The sequence below is a fragment of the Asterias rubens genome, chromosome 1 (assembly GCF_902459465.1).
Source record: "Asterias rubens chromosome 1, eAstRub1.3, whole genome shotgun sequence".
Lineage (NCBI taxonomy): Eukaryota > Metazoa > Echinodermata > Asteroidea > Forcipulatida > Asteriidae > Asterias > Asterias rubens.
The window spans coordinates 17,497,790-17,522,611 of record NC_047062.1 but is presented as its reverse complement, the minus strand read 5'-3'; the positions used below and the strand labels follow the sequence as shown (position 1 = coordinate 17,522,611).

The following is a 24,822-nucleotide window of genomic DNA, read 5'->3' as shown; positions in this document are numbered from 1 at the left end:
ATAGAACACAGCCAAAAAGTACACAACACAAACACAAAATTTTCAAATAGAATTCTTCAACTCGTGGGGATGGAGAGTTAACATCTCCAATTTAATTATTTTATTTTATTTGTTTTTGTATTTAATTCCATAATAACAAGAGGTATTGTACAGAACAGAATATTGACCTTTAAAAAATAAAAATGACCAAAAAAGTAATGAAAATAAAAAAAAAGACAAGCATGCAGCGGAGGACCGTGTGACTAATGTCAAAAGGTTAACCCACGTACACAGCAAGCTCTTATAGAAAGGATGCTACAATATTGTCATCTTAAATCCACACGGAACAATTCCACCCTCATTGTTTGTTTCCCTTGAACAAAAAAGAGACTTATACTTGAATATGTACTAAAATATATTCACATTAAGATTCCTTGATACGAAGGTTTGGTAGTGTATAAAAATCCACTGTTTTTTAAAGCCCGCAGTCTGTGTGGAGTTAAGATGTGATATGACTAAGCCATGACTTTTTTTTTTTTTTATAGGGTGAATGGATGAAGCAATTAGACAGGTCTGCTACGGACAACTCAAAAATCTAACACACTTAACTTACATAATTTATCATTTCTTTTTATATCAACATTATCATTATCAATTTTACAAGTGTTATTTCTTTTTAAGGAGCCAGCCTGTTTAACCAGTTGACAATGACACAATGATAACAATGCAATGATTTCAAAATGGATGAATGCATTTTTTAGGTTTTTTTTTATTTTATTTTATTTTATCGTCTTTCGTTCCAACTAAGAAATATGTGCAACCATTTCAGCTTTTTTTTTTCTCAATAAATTTTTTATCCAATTTTTTTTTCTTCTTCTTCTTCTTACTTAATGCACAAACATTTACACATTTACAGATCTTGTTAAAGAAAACCGTGCTACAATGGCCAATTATTTCAACAACAAAATATACCGATTTTTTAAAAAGCAAAAAAAAAAAAAAAATCAAAATATGATCACAGATGTGCCATGGTATATAAACTTCAACTCCTCTTGTAAATATTTGTTGGTATAAAACATGTATTAAGCCTATGTAGATCTACAGTTCATCTCAATAAAACTATTAGCCGACTGGGGCCCCATACTGTTTATATACTCGGCATTTGTAGTATTTACAAGGATTACATTGCTCTACCTGCAATTGTGAATCTGGTATAAATATTGAGCATGTTGTTGGCATTTATTATACAGAAGACCACTACAAGCCAAAAAAAAAAAAAAAATAAAAAATACAAACCAATAAAACAAAATCAAATAAAGAACACCAAAAGAATTGCAAAGAGCTGAGCTTTGTCAAGGCTTTGTGAAAAAGTGACCACAAGACTGAAATCTTTATGGTCCAAAAACGGAGAGAATGGTTTTCCAGAGACATCCAGCACTTAGGATGCAAAGTATCATTCAAATAATGCTGCAAGCTTCGAATAGTCTTCAGAAGGCCATAATGAAGTCAACTCTATTTGTGAAAAGTCATAGTTTGAACGAGGTCTACCATCCTTATAGTAGGATTAAGTTCCGTAGCCTAGAACTGCCTCGTTTCCTTGATGAGTATTCAACCCAGTGACATTAATGAAAGAAAAAAAAGAAAAGAGCAAATAACACACATACAGTTGGATTATTGTCTCGTTCCCATCATAATGTCAAAGTTAACCTTAATCCATTCCTGGTAAAATGATCTAAAACCTGGAGCTATTTACTGGATGCAATCAAAATGAAATTCCAACAACATGACCACAAATCAACAAGCACTGCTAAAATTTTCTTTTATCAAATTCAATTGCTTATAAGTGGTAGTGCCAATTCATCATCGACAATTCTGTCTGCTCCTAAGGTTTTTACTGTTCCAAACTAGTTTATTTTTGCTTACACTCTTCTACTCTTGAGGGTGGGGGAAAGGGGGGGGGGCTGCAGTGCAGAATATTGTTCACTGGGTATGACATTTACAACGATACAAACTCGGACCCATACCCATTTTCCTAAATTTTATAATCAAGGATTTCTCTGTAACCAGTCAAAACATCATGTGAGGTATAACACTTTGACTGGTTCCCTGCTTTGTAGTTCAACAAACTGAGACTTTCAGTACCTAGAAACAAAACTGTTTAGGAAAGGATACTTGGGTGAACGTTCCAGCTTACATACTTGTAACACAATTAGTTCATCCATTCTTGTGCACAGCTGAACTGTTCTGTATCAAGTATTCAAAAACAAGATCTTAAGGGTCTGGCTGGGAATCTAAACTACAGCTTCAGGATGAGTAAGGCGTACTGCTTGAACCCATATCTGCCCGACTGGTCACAGTACAAACACACAGTCCCTGCCCAAGCCCACCTAGTGCTCATTGCTGCAAAGCAATAAACATTAATTCTTTACTGCCTTACAAATAAACATATCCCCCAACAAACTGTATACCATTGGAAAGTACAAACTCTTTCTCTTTAGAATGTTATATATTTTGTCATGTTTTCCCATCATTAGTTAATGCAAGCGAAAGACACTAACCTATTGCACATCTATAGGTTTCTGTTATAGGCAGGCGTTTACAGTGTTTGTGTGTTTGTAGTTTGGCAGATATGGGTGAAGTATATTACCCTGAATGCTTTCATCCCAAATTTGACATACAACGGATCAACTGAAGCAAGATGTGACCATCAATAGACCCCTTGCGTATGACGTCACAAGACCCAAAACAGTACCATCACTGAGGTCAATGAAGACCAAACATTGGCCAAAAGTTATGCACAACGCGTGCAAGATTCCATTGTTCAACCACAGTGAAGGCAGCCAATGCACAAGAGGTCAACATGTGACCATTCACAACATTCTCAAACACCTAGCTGGCAGATAATTCTGCTAAGCAGGTTTGGAACCAGCTGGATGCTATAACATTTTGTTTACTCCTACCAACATCTCGACCAGCCTTTACAACGGAACTTTACACTGTGCATACGAAGTACCAACCTCATTCATTTCTTTCTCAATCCTTTCATATTCATTCTCACAGCCAGGCATATCCTCTCCAAAGTAGATCAAACACACTGATTGCATGGGGACGTGGGACGGGACACCAAACTTAAATAACAACAAAAAAAGGTCAATTGTGTACAACTCTTTTCAAAACAACAAATAACCCCAACTACACGTACACTTTGCAGTAATCAAACTTATTTGATTAACGTTTCCACATTACAAAACAAAACTGTGTACCTATAATCTGAATTTGTCTTTGTTGTTATTATTTTTTTAACATTATATAAACATGTACACAACAGTTTCATTATATTGCTCCCAAACACTTTTTCATAATTTACATCAATTAAAAACATTCAGAAACCTTGGCTGTACTGTCTAAAATGTTGTAGTATTCCCCTCAAATATTGTTGCTTAACTTAACGCGGCTGCTCGTTTTCTTATCTTGGGTATTCATTTAAAAATGAATACATTCGGTTAGATGCTGACATTCTACAGTCAATGTTTACGTACCAGTGTAGTCAAAAATGTGCATGGAGAATCGCTCACAGGAAAACAAACAAAATGTGCTAACTGTTTAAATTGCTACAGGACAACATTACTGATAGGCATTGTCACTATGACTGAGCTGAACTTGTATGAAGCTTTGATTATTCCTTAATCTCTGTTAAAAAATAAATGACAAAATTACCAAATCAGCAGGTCATCATAAAAGTTCATGGAATTTTGAGAAATGTGAAGTTTGATCACGAAAATGCTGCAGTTGATCTGGCCATGGCTTTGGCTGTATTTGTAGATGCTTTGTTAAATACATGCTATTGTCAACAGGTTTAAACTGGCTGGAACCGGTTCAAGCTGGCTTGAACTGGTTCAAGTCGCTCTATTTTATCTGGTTTCAACTGGTTTTAAGGCTTGATTTGACAATAGAAATCAGCCTCAACTTGCCAGTATTGACTGGTTTGGACTGGTATTAACCGTCAGTGTCAATTGGTGAACAATGGTCAGTTCTGGTAGTGACCATGTCCGGAGACCAATGATAGTGTCTTAAATGGTGGTACCAGGTGCCAGACTTATAAAGCTCATTAAGTATTGATAAGGCCGACACTCAATCTTGCTGTCATATAAAGCACCAGTCTATTAATTTCACCATCATGCAGAGAGGTTTTATAACCAACACAGATTTGGTTAAAAAAGTTAATTAAATGTCCACTTAAAAACTAAAAAATATTTACGAACCAGGCTAGCCATCCCTATAGCAGAATGCAATATCCCACAGGGACTCAAACTTCTTCAATTTTGTTTTAAAACTTCTGCTGCAAACTGGAAGAATTTATTTTCTGTATAACATTGAAACATTCATGAGAGTGGGTTATTCAATACAATCTATACATTAATATAAACATTCGTTTAAAACCGTTGGATACGACACACGCCATTTCTTGTTTACCCCCTTTGGATGAAGAGCAATGTCGCCAGCCACAGCGCTGGCGATCAAAGTCACTTAATCACCGACTTGTTACAATTTAGGAATCAGTTGCTTTAAAAACCTCCCTCAGTATGACATTGTGCTGGGCCCAATTTTTATGGAGCTGCTTCTAAAGCCGAAAAATATTGCTGAACGATTTTCTGCTTAGCAAAAATGAGCAGGAGGCCAGTCACTAATTGTACATGTAACTTGGTTGTTTAGCTGGTAAGCGTAATTTTTATTGTGCTAAGCTACTTTTTGTGCTTAAGCACCTAGATGAAATTGGGCCCGCATACAATAGGCTCATACCATCTGGAAAAACCCACTCTGTGCAACACTCACAATGTCTATCAAATCGGTTGCATGAGAGTTTGTGCAACTCGGCCATAATTATCCCATTTTGAAAATTACCCATTCACTGACCACACTCTCTCACACTCACCTGACACCCAAACGCATACTCACAAACTCAGGTTGACCTTTCACACTCATGCATACATATACAAACATTAACATTTCTATTGCCTCATTCACAATTTAAAAATCATATGCAGTATAAGTTCCCCCTGGCTTACAAATCAAAGCCAGACCCCCACCCCCCCTGCATATCCACTTATTCTGGCCACATTATTTCAAACACATCTAGTATCTCAACAGACATAACTATAAAAACGGATGAAAATCAGTAAGAGAGAAAAAGAAGAGGGGGGGGGGAACTATGGTCTTCTGTTTTTGTTTTTTTATGATGTTTATAATAAAAATCAACAATACATTTGTAGTATCTAATGAATACAAGAACCATGGAGGAAGAAAAGCTGAGGAACTAACTTCTGTCACCGTAAGGTTGCGACACGAACCTCACTAACAGCCCGGCCCCTCAACTCCACAGTAAGACAGAAGAGATTTGTTTTGTTGTCTTTTCCTCTTTTACACTTCGAGGGAATTGCTTCTCCTCAGAAACCTCGTTCCACAAAATGCGAAAAGCTGTGGATATGTTTGTGTCAAATTTATTTTCTATTCCTGGTTTAGATGCAAGCATCACACACAAAACACTTTGGCAGTCAACTGCTAACTATGACATGATTTTTTAAACTTTCTTTGCCTCAGAGGCAAGCCGAAGCCCTAGCTGAGCCGAGCCGAACCAAGCAGGGGAGAGGCTGACCGCTGGAATTGGGGACCGCCGTTACTTGGCCTTACTGTTCTTGTTAGCAGCATTGTTCATCTCTAGTTTACTCAGGCGCTTCCATAGTTCATCTCGTTCCTTCTCCTTTTTCTTCTCTCTGTAAAAAAAAAAAAAAAAAATTGATTCTTTACAACAGAGGAAATCGTAAATTACAAAACACCAGTGGCGTCAAAACAAAACCGAAACAAAATCTAACACAAGTCACGAATTTGGTTTTTAAATATATTTAAAAAAAAAATCAAAAATTCAGATTTATAATTTGATTCTATAAAACAGAGGAAATTGAAGGGGAAAAAACCCCAAAACACCAGTAACCTCAAAACCAAACCCAACACAAATCACAAAATTGGTTTTTAATATATCAAATTGCAATTAAAAAATCTAGATTTTAGGTTTCCAATCTCTTAAATCCAATTTGGTTCTTTGAAACAGAGGCAAACGTTAAAAAGAAAAAAACTCAGTTGCTCTCAATGCTTACTTTTGTCTCTCTACCTTGTAACCAGATGTTAGGTCGTCGAACAATTGGCTATTCATTTCCATAAATGTCTTCAGTACATTATAAACCAGTGCAACTATAGTCCTGTAAAACAAACATATTACAAGAAAAGTTAAGATAAAGAGAGAACAATTGATAGCTTTCAACTTTACCTGGGCCCTTTACTACTACTTTTATTATAATAAATTTTAATCCTCAGTGGTAAAACTCATCAGGTGGCCTGGAAAATTCATCTTTGAGAGGGCAAGGCCATTTTCATTTTGCAAAGGGCACTTCTACTGGAAAAACTTTAACTCTATGGGGGAACACTTTTGGTCGAAACATACATATAATTGAGGTTTCTTTATAAGACCAGATTACATGACATAAAAAAAATGAAGAGTCATAAAATATCCTGTGCTCTTAAATGTATTAAATTCCTTCAAGTTTGAATGACCTAATCCTCAAAAATGAACATGAAACATGCAACATGAAAATTGAAGGATTAAGGGGGGGTTTCTCAAGTTACTCTTATGTAAATGGATAAGTGAATAAAACAGATCGAATCAAAGATAACATGACATCAGCCATCCCATGAAAAGATTAGAAACCCCCTGCATCATTTCAAAGCTAGGTTCAGTTTCAGTATAAATGATTGTGTTACTTCCGGTTACGCATCTATTTATTTCAGTCTTATACATAATTCACAATAGACTGTGCAAGTCTTGCGTGTATTCAAAATTCCTGGACCAAGTTGGTCCCAACCATATTTAGTTTTTATGTCTGCACGATTCTGTTTATGGCTATAAAATTTCTATCAAATTGTTGGTTAAGTGAAATATAGCCATGATCATTACAGAGTTTTGCCCAACTGAGGATCATGCTATCAGTAGACCCGTGTAAGGGTCGCCAAAATTGGGCCATGATAGGCAAATGGGTTTCTAAAAAATAAATATCCTTGTCGGTAACTAGTGTACGTCTATTCCCCCCCCCCCCCAAGGGACTTCGAGTGACCAGAAGAGGGACTATTTCCCGAGGCCAGTCAATATGTGTATAATAGTTAAAATATAAATGTGGTAGAAAGCTTCCCTTGAAATATTACTTGCTGGGGTGCTGTAGTTTTTCAGAAAATGAGTAAAACAATTTCATGAAACTTATTTGCGTTTCAGTGAGACGAACATTGTTTAAGCATTCGGTACAAGGAATCCCTGCGACTCCCCTCAAAACATTGCTCTGTGATTTTCACTTTTTTTCTCCTCTCAAAAACTTGACGACTAATGACACGGACACCTCTACAGGTAAATTATATTACATACATCTTCATTCACAGTGAGTAAGGATTCATGTCAGGGCCGAAAAATAATTGAGCAACAAAAGGTATGAAAACCCTTCCAAGAGTTACTTACTGATTCCAATGTTCCTTTGATATCCTATAGAGACTAGGGAACATGACGGGCATTACAGTTAATGAATTCTCCTCTATCAGACTCAATATATATTCATTATTCCAGAAGTATAGCGCCCTCTCTGCTACCTGAAAAGACACAAATACAGAAAAAAAGAAGAAGAAACGATTAGTTTAGTAAAGCAGTGCTACCACTGAGAGACCCAGCTTAATTTGAAATCAAAACTACATACAATCTGATCTAAATGCATTACAGGGACAAGTGGTTTTGTAAACTGGACAAAAGTTCTGGGCCCAATTTCATAGTTTTGCTAATGGCCGAATTCTGCGCTTGCGATAACCATACTTTACTTATAGGGCAAGCAACGAATTTCTGCGCTAGCTGTGTAAGCAAAGAATGCCTAGTAAAGTAAGAACGGAATTCCCTGCATCCGTAAACTCTGACTTATTGCTTAATACAGTAAGCAGAATCAAGAAATTGGACCATGGTGCTGTCAAAGTTGATCTGACGTGGAAGTTGCATGCCTGATTGGTTTTTTCTTCATCTAGTTTATTGGAAAACCTAGTTCTGTAGCCTGCAGGCTGAATTACAATACAGCATCCTTGGTTCTGCAGCCTGAGCTGCAATACAGTATCCTAGTTCTGTAGCCTGCAGGCTGAACTGCAGAACAGAAACATAGTTCTGCAGCCTACAGGATGGAATACATACAGCCTGCAACACAGACTCATGCACACATACACATGTGAGTGTTCTTTATGATAATTACACCACTAGCAACCAAACAGGGACTCACAGGCCAGGCTAACAAACTTGGATGTTGTTTACTCACCTGAAAGTGTGGACTTGCTACACACCTAGCCAGCTGTTTAAACAAAACCTCCTGAATCTTGACAAACTGTGAAGGCTCTATCACATCTAAGACTTCCTCGATCTCACCCAGGAACATGACCTAGGTCAAAGGATAGAGGTGAATGGTTAGACCCAATGTCAATAAACATACCCTGGCAGAACATTCATGTTTTGTCAGTAGTGCAAATGTTATAGACAGGTGGGACAAAAACAAATTTTAAAAACAAGAATGAATAAAATACATGTAATTTTAAAACATTTTTAAACAATAACATACAGGATGAATTTTAATTTACAAATGTTTAATTAATAATCTATTTAAATTTTTGCTTCTTCACGTCTGGCCTTGGGTCCTGCTAAACCTTGAGTACATGTAAACCCTATGCATATATTCTGAGCTGTGTAATTAAGTTTTTGATTAAAATCAACATCAAACTTCCTTTACAATTACAAACAAAAAGAGTAAGTACTATTTAATACAACATAAAATAGCCCCATTCCTTGCGTCAATGACTTAACAAAAAAAAAAAACTTTTCCCACTTAAAGTGTGAAACTTGAAAAGAGAGGAAAAACATACTACTAGGTCTGAAACCAAAGCTAATTGGATACAAAGTCTACACAATCTCCCCTAGTGCTCGGCCAAATTGTTTTTAATAACAGTCCAGCATTTGGGGGGGGGGGGGGGGGTATGAACAGACTACTCTACGTGGGCAGCATAGAGACATTGTGCAATCCATACATGAGATGGATGGAGAGAGAGGACAGATTGGCAGCTACCTCAAGGTATATGACTGCGTTTCAGATCTGAGAAAGGAACGAGCTTTGGATTGTGTGGGTGCAGATGGGAAGACGATGCCACTCTGCTCGATTCTATTTCAGGCCTTAAGGGGATTTTTGGTTCTTCCCCTCGTTCTTTTCCGATAGACTAAGCTTGTATTCTTGGATTAACTGCAGTTGTCTAATCCACCTTTAACAGTATCTTAAGGTGTCTGTGCTTTATTAGCACAGGATGTCTGGGCTTCATTAACACAGTGCGACCGCCATCTTTGCGTGGGTCCCTGTCATCACTTGCAAATCATGAATACAAATGTTCATAAACAACAAGGGGGACAGACTTCTTTTCATTCAAGGCTTTGTCAATTTGAAATTGAACACCACGTAATAAGTTTATTTTTTTTAAATTTTTATTAAAGGATTTGGGTACCTTTTCAAAATGTCCATAGATTTACATTAAACTTACAGGGTTTGAAGATAATGCTAGTGGAAAGCTTCCCTTCAAATATTACTTACTGAGGTGCTGTAGTTTTTGAGAAATGAGTAAAACAATGTCATGAAAATACATTTGTAAATGCTTAAAATAATTTTCATGACATTGTTTTACTAATTTCCCAAAAACTACAGCACCTCAGCACGTAATATTTTCAGGGAAGCTTTCTACTATCATTATCTTCAAACTGTGTAAGTTTAGTGTAAATCTGTGGACATTGTGTTTTTTGTCCTACAAAAGTTACAAACACACTTTAACAGGAACAAGTCATAAGGTGTCTAGAATATGCAAGAAAAACTGTGTACATGTATGAATGAGAGCATACAATTCTATAATAGAATCCAACTCTGAAGTCATTTAGTACTGCATCCTGTGTGTGGAAAGCATTATTATGCATGCGCTCACTGCAACACGTTTCAAGAATTGACCATTGATGTTTATCAACACAATGTTCCCTGGGGTTAACTTTCAGTTCAGTTTAGTTCATAAAAACATAATATTACAGGGAGACGGCCAACATGGGGCTCGATAGACAGCTTTCACCATGCCTGTTTGTCTGTTTCACTTAAGTAATCTTTTTAATATTGTATTTAACATAATGTACATATATTTTTTATGTAATTTTATTGTAAACCAAATTGTTGAGCACCGGCACGTTAATCCGGAAAGTGGTTGGTTCAAATCCCGCCATAGATATTTTCTTGTAGCTCAACCCCAAATCAATATAACATTCCATCTTTTTAAAAAGTTGCCTTTGCACAACCCTTCACAAAAAAAGAAGAAAAAAATACTAAAACCTGATCGTGGTTGTATACTTCGCTATTTTACCGGAGGATAAATCATAATCCCACGCGCACTCCAGGAGTACGAGCAAATATTCGCACATCTGCTTGCCATATATGCAACTCAGGCCTTGGCCTCCCTGCATATGTGTCACGCAGAAGGACTATTTATTTGTAGACTCTACTTGTGCTTGTGGGATAACTAATAATAATATCTGAAACTGTAGATCTCTACTTAATCAGATTCAATCAGCAGGGACGTGTGGACCAAACTCAGCCGTACCTGAACCATCAACTTTAAAGGCAAAGGTTTTTGGAACCTTGCAATTAGCATGAACTATAAATAATAGTAAACTTGCAGGGTACAACCATGTAATAGTTGGAGTGTTGGCTCTGGAAAGAACCGGTTCGGTCTCGACATTTCAGTCTACTCTGCTCGCCTTCAGGCAGGAAAAAAAAAGGAGAATAAAAAGAAGAAGACGAGCAGAGTATACTGTTCAAAATGATGAATTTCAACATTTTATTTTAATCTATTTAGTTTAAGTTTAGTTGTTTTTGTTCTCTGCATTTGAGTTAATCTTTACTTCCAGATATTTTTATTTGATTTCCACTTTCAATTTGTCAGGGATTGTGTTTACTGTAAAATTTGAAAGTTTTTTCTTATGACTTTTTCAGTTATTCTGTGCATTTTCAACGCTTGTGGTTTTTTTTATGCAATACAAGGTCCCTTGAAAAACAACCTCAGTTGAATGGGCAATCATGTGTAAACATGATTATATAAAATAAATAAAACAAATACATTTTCCTCTCAAAATGAGGTCCATGGATGAAATCGAGTTGAAGAGAAAATGTCATTTAACAAAACATTACTAGGAACTTCTGTACAAATCTTTGGTTTTATTTCTGAAATTGTCAAAATTTTGACTCAAAAAAATGGCCAACCATGTTTCTTTGTGATGTATTAGGAAAACCGTGCAATTTTAATCCATGTTTGTGTGGATCATTATATTCTACTTTTAAATTATCTATCCAACCATTTGCATTTCATTAAAAAAAACGGTTTCAAATGCTTTTCAAAGACCAACCCGACCGATCAAAGGCAACGTGTTCCTTTAAAGAAAAAAACCAAAAACAATGTGCAATTGCTCAAGGAAAATGAAGTAACTATAAATACTAAAGAGTAAACTTGCGAGCACAACCATGTATAAGTATGATATCTCTTTTGAGGGAGTGTTGGGTCTAAAAAGAGCCGGTGTGGTCTCACACAGAATCTTTGAAAGTTAAATATATGAAATGTCCCCTTGAAATCTAGATTGCGCTTTGACTAAATGCATTTTGTTCTTTGTAAACAATCTTGTACTGTGCCCTTTAAAAGAAGGCTTACTGGTCAACTTACCTCTTTCTGACTACAGGTTTTTGGCCAATACTTCAATAAACCTCTAACGACCTGGTGGGAGACACACAATTTTGTAATTAACTTACATTGTTACAAATCATTACTAGAATCCTTTCTTACATTGCAAATTGAAAAATATAATTATTATTTGTTTATTAGAACCCAATTGTTCAGTTAGTTATGGTTGCATGATACATATTTAATTCCAGATTCAGACATTACCTTAAAATATGTATATGCACAATATGAACACTAAGAAAGCTTAAAACTTATCTCAATCAACATTTTCAAAATATTTGTTTACTATTTGTTATAATAACGGTTGTTTTATCTGATTTAATTTTGAAAAAGCATACATTCAACACTTGTTTTCAAGAATCCCATAGGTTTTTTTCTCTCTTCAGATCTTTGTTTGAAAATATTTTTTTTCTTCAAACAAACCACGTACCTTACTTGTGCCGTTACTGAAATAAAATTTCATTTACACTATTCCGAGGTCTAAATTTGGCGCCAAGCTTGCCAAAGCCTCATCACTACATTTGAAAGCACCTGAGACACGGCTTTGCAAAAGGTTAATTGCACAGGGCCAAAGAAATGCATTAGCAGGCTGCTCATGTGACAGAGTTTTATCAATCCAAAACGACAAGTCCAAATCTCTACCTGTAAAAATTAATCCCAGAGATATTCGGTTTCATTAAATTTTCGTGTTGGCTCTCTCCCCCCCCCCCCCCCCCCCACTAAGGTTTCAAACATGTAAGCCAGCGACGCATAGAGAGGATTGCACATAGGTAGGTTGTGCAAGAATCCATTAAAATTCCTGATGTAGATAGACTTGAATCATGAAAGTCATCTTGTGTCGGAGCTCTACTTTGCATTGTGCAGTGTACATACCTGATCAGTAAGCGTTGCATCTTTCTCTAGGAACTGCACTACACAATATGCCAGCTGAAACACAAAGAGAAATGGGCTATTACTAAAGATACATCCAGATACACCATGATACACAGTCAGTGTTGTAGCTACACCAATTTTAGTGGTGGGCTCTAAATCCACTTTAGCCCAACCAAGGGAGAGCGGTTCAACAAAATTATTCATGTTTAGACATGTTAGATATGGGGCCATCATTGCCGAAGTGCAACTGGGGGAAATCTGTGCTGGGCAGCACAGTGTAGGGCAAAATCTTGTAGTTCTCGGGGAAAGCCCGCCAGCGTCGCCCACCTAGGCTACAACACAGAACATTTGAATGACTGATTGCGTATCTGCCTGGGTCAGATTTCAATGCAATACAACATTTTAAAACGTGCCTCGACCCAACTTTGTGAACATGTTGCCAGATTTACCAACTGATCTTGAACAGATTTAGTAACTCAACCCCTGCTTAAATGGAAGACACGACATTCTGGTTGATTAACAGTGCAAATAACCGACCACTAAACAAGGATTGTCACATCTCCAGCCATTTCAATTCAAGCTCTTGTGTATATAAGGTGTACTAAGGCCATGTCTGAATTAGCGGCTACAGCTATGGCTAGATTTCCACGTCATTATGCGTTGAGGTATACACATCCTTAGCAACACCCTTAGCAACAGCCGTAGCCATAGCTGTAACCACCAATTCGGAAATGGCCTTAGGTTTGGTGAATTCCTAAGTATTGATTTTGTTATTTTACACCTTACAGTATACAGTAATTCAAATGGGGGAAAAAAAAATTCATTGTGTGCCTTCCTGTTTATTTGCACCTGATTTGTTTTCTTTATAAATAATAGTCTTCTGACTCGCCCACATAAATAGGTCACTTTGCTGACAGGGCTGGCTTGCTACTGCGACGCCATATTTACAAAATATATTCATGATCAATTCCAGAAGACAGGGACAGGGTCTGCCCAAGGAATGACAAATATGTGTTCTTTCTATTAACATTTCACTCATGATTAATTAAATTTATGTAATGCATGTGATGTCGCTGAAGGAACATAACCATGCCAGCAAGTGACCTATTTATGTGGGCGTCCCTCACGACTATTATTTTCAAAAAAAATAAATCATGTAAAAAATATACATGAAAGCACAAAATTATATTTTCCAACTGAGTTACTCTATAAACTGTACATACAAACCATTTAAGGTAAAAAGAAAATCAATACTTAGTAATTCCCCAACCTTGGAGCATTGTCACATCCCTGCATTTGAATTGATCAAAAACCTGACATAACCTTCGGTAGTTTTACTTACCTACTCACAAAGGCTATAGAATAAAATAACTTCAACCACTTCGTAGTTGATGGATGACATTTATTTCGCGAACTACAGAAACTATTACCCTGTATTATCTGAATGGATGGCAGCAAAGGAATGCTTTATGCTTACTTTAATTAATTACCAAGAAACAACTTGGTTAAAGGGAAGGTACACGTTTGGTAATTACTCAAAACAAATATTAACTTAAAAACTGACTTGGTAACAAGCATTGGAGAGCTGTTGGTAGTACAAAACATTGTGGGAAACGACTCCCTCTGAAGTAACATAGTTTTTGAGAAAGAGGTAACTTCTAACTAAAATAATAAAAGACTTCTAGCTAGAAGTCTCTTATTCCTATCTGAAAGCACACAAATTCGTCCAACAAGGGTGTTTTTTTCTGTCATCATTTTCTCACAACTTCGACGACCGATTGAGCCCAAATTTTCACAGGCTTGTTATTTTATGCTTATGATGGGATACACCAAGTGAGAACACTGGTCTTTGACAATTACCAAACATGTACAATGCCTTCAACAAGTGTAAATACATGTATGACATGTATGCTAGTGAACGAAGGCTGTAAGAGTAGATATCATATTTAACAATTCAATCATTGTCTAGACCATTGCTTTCACGCTTCTCGGGTTACTAGAAACCCTTCCTCTATGCAAGAACAAAAAACTCCCACATACATTAGCTCCCAGCCTTTATAATGTACATACAGTAGCATATCTTGAATAAGGCGTAGGGGTTACATGAGGTAAAAGATCCTAGAGATATAATGCATGGATGATACTGGGAAGGTGAAATGCTCAATGTGTATCTGATTTCAACATCTTAAGCACTGGTTCTTGACATGACCTGGGAGCAATTTCACAGAGCTGCCTATAAGCAGGAAATATAAGCTTCCCTTCAAATATTACTTTACTGAGGTGCTGTAGTTTTTGAGAAATGAGTAAAACAAGTCACGAAATAATTTACGTCTCAGTGAGACAAAAATTATTTTAGCATGTCAAAACATATTAACCAGTTATGGTATTATACCATAACATAGCACAACTGGTTAGTAAGTTTTTACATGCTAAAACCGATACGAAAATTATTTTTGTGACATTGTTTTACTCATTTCTCAAAAACTACAGCACCTCAGCAAGTAACATTTTAAGGGAAGCTTTCTACAATCATCATCTTCAAGTTATAAGTTTAATGTAAATCTGTGGACATTGTGTCTTGTGTTAGAAAGTAGTACTTATACCCTTCAACAAGCTCTTTAAAATTGGGCCAAGATTTCATGGCAATGCTTACTGCAGAATTCTACACTTACAGACTAGCAGATCGCACTTTTAAAGGGCCTTGATAAGTGTGGAATTATGTGGAGAGCAGTGCCGAAAAATACCTACATCAATGTTCCAGTGAACCAACCATATAATAAATGTCTATCTGAAAAACATCAGCTCTTTAACTAAAGTATAAGGATTTCCTAGAAATTTGGCATTCAAACCGACCAAACAGTTATCCATTTGCAAGGATGAAGGACTTTGCATACATAAATGATGTATACGCTACGTTATCCCATTCAATCAAAATGATAATCTAGATTAAATATTATGATAACCATAATCAGAGCGGTAATTATGCTGATAGAAAATCCCTCCTTAGAAGCAGTTAAGTACCCAAGTCGGCCTGGACAGCATGCATAAGGATTGACGGTGTGGTACAACACGCACTAACACACTATGCATACAGATGTTCATATACATTGCAGTCAAGCCCCTCAGGGCACGGCTAAAGAAAATGCTAAATAAATTATGAATTCCCATCAATCAAGACGTCTTCAAGTTCTATGGGCTCCACGGCGAGCCCTTGTGAGACAAGAAATTGGTGGGGGGTTTTTCTTTCACTGAGAAGGCTAATACCCTGTTTAAGTGAGGATTACTTATGAAATGTGTGCATAAGGGGCCGTTCAGAATAATCAATGTTTAAAAATTTCTCCTCTTTTTCCCCAATATTGTGGGAGGTATGGTCAAAAGCAATAACTGAAAATCAAATTGATCGATTACAATATAAAAAAATTTTTTTTTTTTTTTTTTCCCCATACACCGATGTGTGTTAGCACTGATACTCAGTACTTTCCCGAGTCCTGTGAAAAAAAATATCACAGGCATGTTACTATATTATAAAATTATCTATTATAAAATATAAAACAAAATATTTTTGAAGGAGAAATAAATACCCACTGGCCCCTTCCTGTTCATTTGTCATGTCAGTGCTATCCACTGTAATCAGTCCACCTTGTTTCCACCCTAATCGGTCCACCTTGTTTACATCCTAGGCCTGATGGGGATAATATAGCAAAATAAAAATTGCCTCTTCTGTTTCAACTACAAAGTTGCATGCTGGAAGACAGGAACAGCCACTGACGACAGGCATGATATTTGGTCCTTGAAGAAAAGTAGGAAAATCAAATCAAGTTCAAGGCCTGACCTACATTACACAAGGTGTAGGCTCTAATAGACTATTCAGGCCTTATAAATAACGATTTTTCAGAGGGCAAAAAAAATTCGGAAAACAGAATAAAGTAGGAAGAATATCATGCCTGCATTGAAAACTCCTGAGATGGAGAGCGCTCTTGAATGAAAATAACTGCTTCATTTGAGCTATTACTTAGTTCACCAGTGTATAAGGGGATATTTAAACAAATTTTTTGTTTTGGAAATTTGAAAATATCTGCTTTAATCGAAGCATTACTTAGTTCATAAGAGTAGAAAGGGATATTTACAACAAAACATCTTTTTGGGTGGGTGGTCAGAAACAAAATCAAAACAAGATCAAAATTTGTAACTATTAATTTCTCTGAACGGCCCCTAATATAAGACCCTACTGATGAATACAGTAAGCAGTTGAGGATTGAAACACATGACATTATGAGACACACTCCAAACTGAAACACTCCGCGGCACAATCTCAATTTAATTTACTTTCCACAGTTATATTCCACCCGCAGTGCTCTCTGCCCCCGATACTTTATTCCAGTCTCTTTATTCGTCGACAACGTGACGGGGGTCGTTATTTAATCAAAATGTTTCATAAGAGAATAGCATTTGATATAAATGCACACCAGGCAGGGACTAATGCATATTTATTGTTAATTGTATTAAGTGGATGGATGCTACTCTATCTGTATTTGAATTCTTATTTTAAATTTTTTATTTAAAAATTATTTTTTATTTATGTGATTTTTCATGAAAAAGATATATTATGGACTGAAACAAACACACATGTAAATGATAACATATGAAAGGAAATTATCAAAATCCCACATAATTTTAATTTGAGTAAATTTGAGTAAATAATTACAAGTTGGCCAGTCATAAAGTAAAGCGTTTGAATACTAATGGTCTCAATGCTCAATTTATGATGCAATATGTTACGATTTACAACAAAACGAGACGCTGAAAACCACACATCTTATCCCCAGGATTGCTGACAAGATGAAGTGAATGTTGATAGTGTGACAATCCCCCAGAACACCATATGATCGCAGAGATTGTGTGACCATGTGTGCATTCTATTAATTGTTTTCTTGGACAACAAACTTGGATAGATTGGACACAACTGACGTTACACATCAGAAAACTGTGGGTGAGCATAACATACGAAGTGTGGACCTAAGAACAAAAGAGGTCCACATAAAAGCCAGGGTTTTGAAATACTATGTGGACTTACACATGTCCACACAGAGTTTTCACTGTTGTTGGAGAATAGCCTTTTCTCCAGGAGTGTATAGAATAAAGCGATGTCCCAAAAATGACTGAAACACAGAGCTGTTTGTGCGAGCGTGCTGTTGATATTGTATATCATCGTGCAATCTTCACTTGGGGGTAAAAAGTTAATGAAAACAATACTAATATACCCGTTGACACAAAGGACTTTAACAAACGGGATCTTCTGGGTGGTTGGACAGAATGGGGACAATCTTGAATCCATTTTGATGTTGTGTTTTATCGCTACATAAATGTAAGAAGTGTGGACCCAAGAACAAAACAGATCCACATAATATAGAGACTTGAAACACTTTGTGGACTTCTACCCACATTCACACATTATTTTTTTTTTTTACAGTATTGAAGAACATGATTTTCTTAAGTGTACAGAACAAAGGAGTGACTGCAACACAGAGCTGTTTGTTGGTGGTATGGGGGTTAACCCTCCCCAACCCATCAACGCCTTACCCTACTCTCAACCTCCTACTTGACTCAAACTCTTACAGCTCCTCATAACCCCCTAGTCGCTCATAACCCCCTAGTCGCCCACAACCCCCTGGTCGCCCCCTACCTAGTAGTGTTTTCTCACCTGTGCATGATAAAGACTGAGGCATTTGACCTTGTGCAGAGGGATGAGCACCTTGATCAGGAAACTCTTGTGCTCGTTTTTCAGCGGTAGTGCAAATCCATTGATTATACTGTCAGGGTCAAGAACAAACCATAATATTATTACCTCACATGTGTGGGATGAGATCTCTACACTAAAGAAAACAAGAAAAAAAAAAAATCTCATGCAATTTTGAAACCCTAGTTCTGCAATCAGCTGTGTATACACCCACTGCTGGACATAACGCTAGAATGCCACCTTGCAATGGGCTGTGATTGATAAGAATGGCGCACTGCACCGTGAGTATGCCTCAAAAAAGCGCGGTCCAACCAAGGACCAATTTCATAGAGCTGCTTAACGGCAAATTTTGTGCCTACTAAACGTTTTTCATTTCATAGTGCTGCTTACCGTAAGCACACAAAAAGGCATGCTATACTTCCGGTGCTTACTGCATTTTGCTTTACGTTAAGCAGCAACATGAAATCTGTGACGTCGAAATTTGTATCGCATTTGCATTCCGGGAAGTATGAACCGGGCTTAATGTGTCTGAACGACGGCAAAAACAACAGCTGATCAAGTTCCTTGAAAATCCCCCACAGCCTGCGTTGCGCGTTTCCTATTTCATGACCTTCTTGATGTCACATGCTTAATTAGTTGGATTGATATCCGGTGGGGTAGGAGGGTGATAGGAATGCAAACAGACAGAGGAAGAGAGAGAGAAGGGGGGGGGGAAATAGTACATGTACATTCCCAAGCTGATGCTTGTGTCACCCCTGCATGTTAGTGGATCAGACACCATGGACTCCCCTGATATTAAGACCCACTCTCAACTCCCTTAGGGGGGGGGGGTCTCCTCTACCCCACTTCACTTTTTTTTCATTTCACTTCATTTCATTTATTCTGTGAAGCCAAGGACTCTCAGAACGCAACCTTAATCACTGTACTAATCAAGAAACCCAAATGGAGAGAATTCAAGGAAGTTTAAGGTTTAGATGTGGGAGGAAACCCCGATGAATTATCAAAGGAAAAACCCACGCAATCAGGTAGGGACTGAAAGCCCCTTCCCCGTAGCGCCTTGGCGTGATTTGAACCGGGTCCTAGAGATGAAAGGCAAGGAAAGATACCACTAAACCAAACAGTCCAACACCATACTTCTTCTTTAAGATATAAACTTCATTTAAAGCGTTGCAATTTTTGAGAGAGGAACATCAGCTGATTGCGGCCTTATGTCCCACTGGGGACGAAGACAAAATATATGATGCAAATAGAGGTCTCAAATTAATCATGGCACCAACATCTTTTGTTAAGATGCCCTTTAAAAAGTCCTTCACAAATGTACATTTTCCTGCTTTTTTAAGAACATGAGTATTTCTTGAGTGGGGGAAGTTCTCACAGGGACTTACATGTTCTATAAAAAGAAGAGCAGTTACAGCAGTGTACCAATTATGGCATCTCGGGCCACAGCCTTCACAAATAGACACCGAGCATCAATCGTTTCTGGGTGAATGTTTTAGGTTGAACAATTATCCAAACCATATTACTTCAAGGGGAATCCTTTCTCAATCAACAGCTGCAGTGTTTCTCACCATTTAAGTTTTTGTGGTCGTTTACTTTTTGAGAAGTTTAAAGCCCGGTTCATACTTCCTGCGAACGCGAATGCGGTACAGATTTTAAGTTCACAAATTATCAACATATAATTCGCAAGAGTTGAGCTGTGTTCATTTGCGAAACATTTGCTGCGAAAACAGCCATGTGATGCATTCGCTGGAAGTATGAACCCTGATTAACACTGCCATTAATAAATAAGGTTTTCTGATAAAAATCAGACACAGTTTCCAAAGTAATATATTTTTTTTGATCGTTTGTTTTGTTAGCTGGATTATCAGTACCAAGCTCACAAAAAATGTCCACATCTTACCTGCCCAGGATTTCTAGTAATTCTCCTACTCCGTTAAAGTGTTCCGTTTCATAAATAAACCTACAACAAGTCAAAAAGGATAAAGAAAAACACAAAATTGAAGTACCATATAAAACATTTCAAAGAATGTGGGTTAATGAAATGTGCAATCGATCAAACCGTACCTGTATGTGTTGAAAATATTAAAATTCCTCAGCAATGCCCAGGTGACATTTGAAGAGTCTGGGACAAGGAACTCTACTTCCAAGACAAGTGTGATGAAATAAAGTGACATGAACAAAATCTCAAAACTTGAATTGGAATTCTTAAGGGATATTTAACCTTTTAGAGACCCTGCTCGTCTGTATAGTTTTCACTATGAACCCCCAGACAGTGCTGCTCTAAGTAGATTTTGTAATCGGTGAAAATGTCTTGACAATTTTGGTTTCATTTCAGAGATGGCAGATCTAGTGTTGAACATGAGCAACATGGAAACTATGACCTTTACTGTGACCTCTTCTTGACGATGGAGTACGGATAAATATACACTGCGGTAGCAACAGGGTTAATGAATATTCATGACCGGATTACTTTGTCCATCTGACAATGACGTAAGAATATAGGCCAGCTGACTAAAGCCTTAACAGTTGAAACCTACGATTCTTTTCAAAACCACCCCAACACAATTAGAGATTATAATTCCATAGTGTTACTGCAAACCTTACTAGATCACAATTCCACCATGCAAAGTTTAAAATCCGACTTAAGTCTGATCGTAAGATTTGTTTAGTTGGGTTACCATTCAAAGTCACCATTAACAATAACTTAATATTCATAAAAGGATGGAAAATATTCATCTCTAATTATGACGTACCTGAGGAAGATATGGTTGATCTGTTTACGTATGAAGGCGCGTAGGCCCAGGAACTTGCCATAAATGCGGTGAAGCACTGTCTTCAAGAAGTCTCGCTCGCGGGGATCTTCACTGTCAAACAGCTCCAGCAGCTGATGAAGAAGACGGAAGAGAAAGACATAATTATGACAGAATGTGTTGAATAGACAGCTTCTAGGGAAGAGAGGCCGTGCACAGACTGAATGAACATTTAATACTATAGACATTATTCATACAAGTCTGGTTATGGGGGGGAAGTCTCAACAGTCGTCAAATACAAACAGGCTTCATGGAAGCACTGATAAATGCTCATTATTAAAATATTAAATTACTTGTTTGCCCAAACTTGTTCATTTGAAATTCCGAATCACTCAAGTACTTGTGCTTTGTAGGTCTGATGGAGAAAAATAGTATCATGTAAAATCAAATATTGTTTGCGATTTGACTGTTACCATAAAATACTTTGATTTAACATTTTGAATATATTTCAGTGTATTTATTTTTATTAAGTAGGCTTCTAAACTAAATTTAAAAAAAAAAAGATATGTGTTAAAAATTTGCATACAGTTGCCATTAATTATTAGGCCTACACTTTTTTTTTTTTAAGCAAACCCTGTTTCTGCTTCACTGAAACTCTATTTTTATTGAGCTTGTCGACAGTTTACCTGTTTAGTAAAACATACCCCTGAACATATTAATACAGCATTGAGAACATAATATTTTAGAACAGCCATATCTCATTGAAACAAAAACCAGTGAATCTGTAATTTCATTGACTTGATCCCCCTGTGATCCGAGGCAAACCGATACACACACACGCTCGTACAAAATTAGCTTTTGATTATGTGAGTAAAATCAAGAGCCAACACTGCCCAGGGTGAGCTGCAGACATTGATTTGGTTTTTTCTACAGCCGCTGCGTATTCAAGACAGGGGATGTTTCAGGGGTTCGGGAATCTAGTCGCTTCCTGCACGGGAAACCTGCCCGGCAGCGCAAGGATACCAAGATGTAATTTGTGGGGGACTCGGGGTGCTGGAGTGATTAACGGCATAATTAAATGAAATGTTAGTGTATCTTGCGCTCATTTGAACGTGCCCCGGCCAGTAACCGACGGCTTTGAGTTGAGAATTTTCTTCTTTCTTTTTTCCCCCGCTACACTAAGTCAACTTGCAACTTATTTAGTGGGGTGATTTCTTTTTAAACGGACATTGTGAAGGCAGCAGTGCAACAACGCATACTTTACTTTGGAAATAAATACATGTAAGTCTTCCTGTGCCAACGCATTGCTGAGGTTTTAGATTACAGCTTTCACTTAAATATCCTGCTTTATTTCACTGAAGCCCAACGCTGACACATTATACATCCATACACTCAGCGGAATTCCTAAATCAAATGAAAAAACGCTCGCCACCAGAATCTGGAATAACCCACTATAACCTTCTGGGACTAACGAAAACCCCTGGAAATGCTGGGAAACTGAATTAATTACAAGTGGCCACCACCCGTGTCCAAGGAAACACTGTATCGTTGGACGGATGCTTTTTCTCCTCTCACACTGTGTGAAGGAGGAAATGCAAGCAAGCCACATAGACAGCATTGGAATATTATATAGTCCGGGTGTAGGTAAAGTGTACCAGCTAAAGTTGCCATCAATCACTATTGTCATATCAGATGGTAACCGAAGTACAGTTCCCTTGCGACTTTTAATCAACTGGGCATACCGCAACGCATAATTACACAGACAAATATCCATGATGCGAGTCGCCCTTTAATGCCCAAATCCAAACCTGGCATTAATATAAATAAAATAAATATAAAAAAAGCAATAAGTCACACACAATGCAAACCCAGTAAGGGGCCAATGATGTTATAAAATGACTGAATTACAAATAGAGAGAGTAGAAATTCAATCTTTGAGTTGAGAAAAGACGAACGGATCAACAAATCTGAGGTTTCTCACAGAGGCAGAATTTATTTTAATGAGACCTGAGAATCTTGAAATCTTTCCACCTGAAAAAAACCCCAACCACACGTATACTTTATGTACAACTTTAAAGTGCCCTGTTTGACAGTGAAAAATTTTTTCAAATGTGTTTATGAGAACAGACACTAGTCATGAAACGAATCTCATTTTACCCCCTTTTTTCCTCCCACTAAATTCTAAGGACCAATCCAACTTAATAAAGTTAAAGAGACAAAACGGTTTTTCTATGTCTTTGTGAAGAAAACCTTGCGCTGCCAGTGTGCCAGCAATAGCGGCGCTACCAGCAGCACTCGCGCCTACAGGCTAAAAAAGGGTCAGTCTATAATCATTCAAGAGGCTGGAAAGGGGAAAAACCAATTATTTAAATAGCGTAAAAAGAACCAAATAAATAAAGTCACACAGAAAATGAGGGACCTACATGTATGGCTATGACTACAGCTGATGGCAGCAACAAAAGCATGGACAGTAACAAAAGCATAGACAACAACACTTTGGGGCATTCTAGCCAATCCAACATGCCCCAACACGTTTTTTTTTTTAATGTTTCGAAAATGTTGTGTATCAATACATGCGGGCTAGTGAAAAAACCTGCGGGCGATCAAGAGTTTTGGTTGACTCGCCCGGCGGGCGATTGAAAAAAAAAGTTAAGGGAAACCCCTGACAGTACACACAACATACCTGCATAACAAACTTTTGGTCGATGTATTTCTTGGCTATGCTGGGCTGGAACTCCGGTGATTCCAGAAACCGCAAGAAAAATTCGTAGACAATCTGAGGAGAAGATAATGTACAATGACAGTTAATTATTTTTTCTGCACTAATAAGGAGACTGTCTGAATATTTTGCAACCAAAAAGGAAGTACAAAATAACTTATGTAATCCTACAGGCCTGATGCTTCGTTCTTGAAAGGGCAAGAGCATCAAGCTATTTTTCTCCTTTGTAAAAGGCACCTTTATGAGAAGATCGTTAATTGCTGTTGGAATGTTTCATTGGCACCAAGACAATGACCAGGGGGCAAGGAGGCAATTGCCCCAGTGAAGCATCAGGCTTGATGAAACGCCCTCTACCTGGCCAGTGTATCTAACACCACTTAAGAAAAGTTGTCAATTCATAACGACAACTCAGTGCTCACTGATGTGATAGATGACACTATTCAGTTTAATTGCAGCAGGGAGAGAGAGCTGCAATAAAAGGGTTTTACACGTTAGCATGAGATGCACTTTACTGCACATCACCTTCAGGCCACCTTCTAGGGGTAAAATGTTTTTTAGCAGCAGACACTTATGCTTAAGTTAAAATATTAAGCAGAGTTAGTGAACAGTGTGTACATTCTTGGGCAGTCATCCTAGTGTAATTCAGGTGTTAAACATTTTTCTTGACATTGAAACTTTGTGGTGCTTTTAATGCGAAAAAAACAACGTTTGTAGCATTTTAGCAAAACATTTGCATAGACACTCTTCAAAGGTGGGTCGGCCATTAGTAAAGTATGACCCAACCTTTAATACACAAGTACCTACTGCTACAGGTATTATCAGATTTGTTTCGTTTGGCCAAAGTTTCACATTTTACAATGGTAGAGTACACATGTATCAAAACAGAAAGTAATCTG

The 24,822-nt window shown here is 37.3% G+C and overlaps 1 protein-coding gene across 2 annotated transcripts in view; it reads right to left on the bottom strand.

The window, feature by feature from the left end:
* Positions 1-52: 52 nt before the first annotated feature.
* Positions 53-24,822, bottom strand: part of LOC117298970 (serine/threonine-protein phosphatase 2A 56 kDa regulatory subunit epsilon isoform-like) — a 57,888-nt gene continuing 33,118 nt past the window's right edge. The window contains exons 4-13 of one of the 2 annotated variants that reach the window (XM_033782405.1): positions 23,891-23,983; positions 21,211-21,341; positions 20,358-20,417; positions 18,422-18,530; positions 12,721-12,774; positions 11,830-11,880; positions 8,364-8,483; positions 7,535-7,662; positions 6,132-6,233; positions 53-5,750 (exon numbers count right to left, since the gene is read on the bottom strand). In XM_033782405.1, coding sequence (XP_033638296.1) covers positions 5,654-5,750; positions 6,132-6,233; positions 7,535-7,662; positions 8,364-8,483; positions 11,830-11,880; positions 12,721-12,774; positions 18,422-18,530; positions 20,358-20,417; positions 21,211-21,341; positions 23,891-23,983 — 945 coding nt within the window. In that variant the 3' untranslated portion in view covers positions 53-5,653. The remainder of the gene's footprint in view (positions 5,751-6,131; positions 6,234-7,534; positions 7,663-8,363; positions 8,484-11,829; positions 11,881-12,720; positions 12,775-18,421; positions 18,531-20,357; positions 20,418-21,210; positions 21,342-23,890; positions 23,984-24,822) is intronic. The other variant, XM_033782471.1, reaches the window with a different exon arrangement.